The 5,000-nt window shown below is 46.2% G+C and overlaps 1 protein-coding gene across 4 annotated transcripts in view; it reads right to left on the bottom strand.

The window, feature by feature from the left end:
• Positions 1-5,000, bottom strand: part of LOC122244718 (uncharacterized) — a 26,571-nt gene that overhangs the window by 14,196 nt on the left and 7,375 nt on the right. For all 4 annotated transcript variants that reach the window (XM_086534580.1, XM_086534581.1, XM_086534582.1 and 1 more), the window contains exon 4: positions 1-3,468. This exon is cut by the window's left edge and continues 2,049 nt beyond it. In XM_086534580.1, the coding sequence (XP_086390706.1) occupies positions 1-3,468 (3,468 nt within the window). The remainder of the gene's footprint in view (positions 3,469-5,000) is intronic.

Here is a 5,000-nt window from a genome sequence, read left to right as displayed (position 1 = left end):
CTGTTCGAGCTCAAGAGCCCTAGAATCTAGTTCCTCCTTGGTAGCTATCAACTGCTGCTGAGCTGTGTCATGGGCTGATCTCAACTGTTCTACCTCCTGCTGCAGCTGACTGATCCATTGTTGGGCATTAGAGCTTCCTGACTCTAAACTTTGGCTGAGTTCTCTTGCTGATGTTAGCTCTGTGTTCAGTCTATTAACTTCTGCTCTAAGGTGGTCTACCTCTACCTTCAGAGCTTCTGACTCCTGACTGGTTGCATCCTGTTGACTGTGCATCTGCTTCTCCATGGTCTCAATGCTTTCTGTCTTAGTACGAAGTTGTTCCTCAAACTGGGAGGCTAGATCAGTGACCTTTTCATAATTCACTTGCGTCTCCTGCAACTGGCTTTGTGCTTGAGCCAGCTCCTTCTGAGCCTCTGCAAGCTGATTCTGTACATGCTCAAAGTGACTCTGAGTTTCACTTAATTGGTGTCTTATTTCTAAAAGCTGTTTCTCATTCACAGAAAACTGTTCTTGTAGATGCACAAACTGAGTGTTTATGTGGGTATATTGATCCTGTGCTGCACTCAAATGTTCTTGATACTGGCTAAGCTGTGCGTGCAAATCACTGACAATGCCATCCTTCTCGGAACCTTGCAACTGAATGCTCTCTAGCTGGGTAGTCAACAGGTTGATTCTCTCATTCTTTTCAGAGGCTTCACTCTCCCACTTCTCCAGCTCAGAAGCCTTAGCTGTAACATCATTTTTAAGGCTTTCTAGTGTTGCTTCCATTGTCATGATGTATTGCTCTTTCTCTGTTAGTGTTTGTTGTAATTCATTGATGTCTCTGCTCTGCTGGTCTGCTTTTGAGGTCATTTCCGATTCCAGACTAGACACACTTTCTTCCTTTTGTTGCACCACCTCTCTCAGGTTGTTAAGCTCCTCATCAGTCGCTGCACTTCTCTCTTTTATTGACGAGTTTTCCTCTTGAAGGTGATGCAATCTTTGCTCTAATCCCTGTTGTTGGGCAGACAGGTTTTCCACATGCATAGATTTTTCTTCTAGTTCCATTTGAAGATTTACTATTACCATCTCCTTCTCTGACAAAGCAGAATTGAGAGATGCTATGTTAGTCTCTAAGCTCGTGACTTTAGCCTGCAGTTCGTCAAAAAGTTGGTTTTTCTCGCACATTTCCTGTTCATATTTTGAAATGACTTTCTGGTTATTCTGGATTTCTCTGCCTTTCACAGCTAATTCAGTCTGTGCACCCTCTAACTGATTCTTTGCATCATTCAACATGGCTGACATGGAATCTAATTCAAATTCTGAAGTTGTTTTAGAGGTCTGCAACTCTTGAAGTGAGTTGGAAACTTCCTTTTTCAGTTTCTCTATTTCACCATTCTTCTTGGATAAATCTTCCTGCATCTTTATAACTGTTGAATGGAGTGACTCAATATTCTCGTCTCTAATGTTAACTTGTGATTCCATCTGCTCTAGTCTATCTATGTAATCATTAATAACCTTTTCTTTGGCCTTGACATGATTCTGAAGGTCTGATACTTCTCCTACAAGATTTTGGATTGTTATGTTCTTCTCATTTACGGATCTGTTCATGCTTTCTCTGGCCGACTCCAATTCTGCCAGGACGGACTGCTTTTGAGATTGAATGGACGACAGTTCTTTCTCCAGGCTGGATACAGCTTCTGATGCCTCATGGAACTTCTTGGTCTCCTCTTGGAGCTTGTAACTCACCTCTTCCAGTTCTGATTGTCTCCTCTCAATTTCTGCTTGAGATGACTTCAATTTCTCTGAGATGCTTGCCACTACTTCATTGTGCTTATCAATCTGTATGGACAAGGTAGCAATGGCATTCTCTTTGTCTGTGAGGATGTTCATGAGTCGTTTGCACTCCCTGCTTTTGGAATCCTTCACTTCCATGGCTGACTTAACTTTCTCTTCACATTCTCGCACTGTGTCAACTTGGCTGGCATACTTGCTCTCCCACTCTTCTTTCTCCTTAGTGAGGCTCTGTATAGTCTCCTCAAGGCTGCCCTTCTCAGCCAGCAGCTGCTCCACTGAGGACATCCCTGATTCAGACATCTGGGATTCGAGTTCCAGCTTCGCTTTCTCTGCCAAGTCCCTCTGCTCCTCCACCTCACACAGGCGAAGCTCGAGGGTCACCTTAGCCTGCGTGACTTCTGAAAGGCTCGTCTTGGTCGTGGTCAGTTCTGACTCTAGGTCGAAAATGCGGTTCTCACGTTCGTTCGTTTCCTCTACCAGCTTGATCTTCTCAGCCTCTAGCTGTGTTATTGCACTTAGCTGTGAGTCTATGTCACCGTTGAGTTGCTTTACTTGCTCTTCAAGCTTGCTTCTCTGATTGGTGAGCTTTTCGTTGGCAACCTTCAGGTCATCGAAATCGACAAGCTTTAGCTGGAGGTTTCCCTTTTCTTCCTCTAGCTCGGCTATACTATTCTGGAGTTCTAAGATCTGTTCTCCTGCATTGCCATCTTGCTTGATAGCCCTGATCTGTTTCTCCAAGGCTTTGAGCTTCTTCTGTCCATGTGCCTCAGCTCTCACCAGCTTCTGTTTGAGATCCTGCAAAAGGTTGTCCTTTTCTGCAATGGATGTCCTGTCTCCTTCAGACTGGTCTCTCAGTACCTTCACATCTGTCTGGAGTGTGACAATCTTTTCTTGAAGCTCAGCATTTCTGGTGCTCAATTCAAAACGGAGATTTTCCAAACGCCGGTTGTTTTCTTCTAACTGGGTAACCTTCTTTGCCTTATCGGTAAGTTCTCTTGATAAAGAATCTCTTGTGGAGATGAACTCTTGCTCTTTATTGATAAAATCTTCCTGCATTTTCTTCATCTGCAGTCTCATCTCCTCCAGTTCCTCAAATGTTTTACGTCCCTTTTCTTCCTGGGACTTGGCAATGAGGGACACAGCCTCTGTGCGAGCTTCGATCACCTTGTCCTTCTCACCTAGTGTTTCCTGTTGTTCCTGTATGATTGCTTCTAAATTGCTCAACTTCTGTGTCAGCTCCAGAATGGTGTTGTCCTTGTACACAATCTGCTGGTAGAGCTTCTGTGTGCTGGGCTCCTCCTGTGCAGGTCCCTGGCCCTCCTGCAGAGAGCGGATCACGGTGTCACGCTGCTCCACCTCTGTGCGCAGCCGATCGATCCTCTGCTTCATCTCCTCCATAGTCGCCCGCTTCTCTGCATTCTCTTTCTGTTGCTTCTCAAACTTGAGCCGGTTTTCCTCCAACTGCTTCCTCAGGAGCAGGATCTTGGTCCGGCTACCACTTTCTGAGGACGGCAATTTCTTCTCTTCAACGACCTTCAGTTCAGGACCTGCTGGGAGTACTTGGGGTTCATGTGGAGTTGGAATATCTTCAGATGAACCCACCAATTCTACCCTAGCTGGAAGCACTGGCTTGGACCTAGCACCGGGTCTTACTAGACGGGGCTTCATCTTGGCTAGTCTTGTTGCATAGTCCTGCAACACAGGCGACATTTTAGCAAGGAATACAATGGGATGGGAAATTAAGTATAAGAGTTAGTGTGAGAGAGAGATAGAGAGATAGAGAGATAGAGAGAGAGTGTGTGAGCAGGTGTGTGTGTGTGAGCAGGTGTGTGTGTGTATGCAGGTATAGGTGTGTGTGCAGGTATGTGTGTGTACAGGTGTGAATGTGTGTGCAGGTGTGAGCATGTGTGCAGGTATGAGTATGTGTGCAGGTGTGAGTATGTGTGCAGGTGTGAGTGTGTGTGCATGTAGGAGTGTGTGCGTATGTAGGAATGTGTGCGCATGTAGGAGTGTGTGTGCATGTAGGTATAAGTATGTGTGCAGGAGTGAGTATGTGTGCAGGTGTGAGTGTGTGTGCATGTAGGAGTATTTATGCACGTAGGAGTGTGGGTGCATGTAGGAGTATGTGTGCATGTAGGAGTTTGTGTGCATGTTGGAGTGTGTGTGCATGTTGGAGTGTGTGTGCACATAGCAGTGTGTGTGCATGTAGGAGTGCGTGTGCATGTATGAGTGTGTGTGCATGTAGGAGTGTGTGCACATGTAGGAATGTGTGTGCATGTAAGAGTGTGTGTGCATGTAGGAGTGTGTGTGCATGTAGGAGTGTGTGTGCATGTAGGAGTGTGTGTGCATGTAGGAGTGTGTGTGCATGTAGGAGTGTGTGTGCATGTAGGAGTGTGTGTGCATGTAGGAGTGTGTGTGCATGTAGGAGTGTGTGTGCATGTAGGAGTGTGTGTGCATGTAGGAGTGTGTGTGCATGTAGGAGTGTGTATACATGTGGGTGTGTGTGTGTGCATGTAGGAGTGTGTGTTCATGTAGGAGTGTGTGTTCATGTAGGAGTGTGTGTGTGTGTGTGCATGTAGGAGTGTGTGTGTATGTAGGAGTGTGTGTGTATGTAGGAGTGTGTGTGCATGTAGGAGTGTGTGTGCATGTAGGAGTGTGTGTGCATGTAGGAGTGTGTGTGCATGTAGGAGTGTGTGTGCATGTAGGAGTGTGTGTGCATGTAGGAGTGTGTGTGCATGTAGGAGTGTGTGTGCATGTAGGAGTGTGTGTGCATGTAATAGTGTGTGTGCGTGTAGGAGTGTGTGTGCGTGTAGGAGTGTGTGTGTATGTAGGAGTGTGTGTGCATGTAGGAGTGTGTGTTCATGTAGGAGTGTGTGCATGTAGGAGTGTGTGCATGTAAGAGTGTGTGTGCATGTAGGAGTGTGTGTGCATGTAGGAGTGTGTGTGCATGTAGGAGTGTGTGTGCATGTAGGAGTGTGTGCATGTAAGAGTGTGTGTGCATGTAGGAGTGTGTGTGCATGTAGGAGTGTGTGTGCATGTAGGAGTGTGTGTGCATGTAGGAGTGTGTGTGCATGTAGGAGTGTGTGCATGTAGGAATGTGTGTGCATGTAGGAGTGTGTGTGCATGTAGGAGTGTGTGCATGTAGGAATGTGTGTGCATGTAGGAGTGTGTGCATGTAAGAGTGTGTGCGTATGTAGGAGTGTGTGTGCATGTAGGAGTGTGTG

This window comes from Penaeus japonicus, unplaced genomic scaffold, assembly GCF_977035675.1.
Source record: "Penaeus japonicus unplaced genomic scaffold, GWHDUDI00000001_assembly GWHDUDI00000041, whole genome shotgun sequence".
In the NCBI taxonomy this organism is placed as follows: domain Eukaryota; kingdom Metazoa; phylum Arthropoda; class Malacostraca; order Decapoda; family Penaeidae; genus Penaeus; species Penaeus japonicus.
Note: the sequence above shows the minus strand (reverse complement) of the source record. Positions and strands in the feature narration are given on the sequence as shown.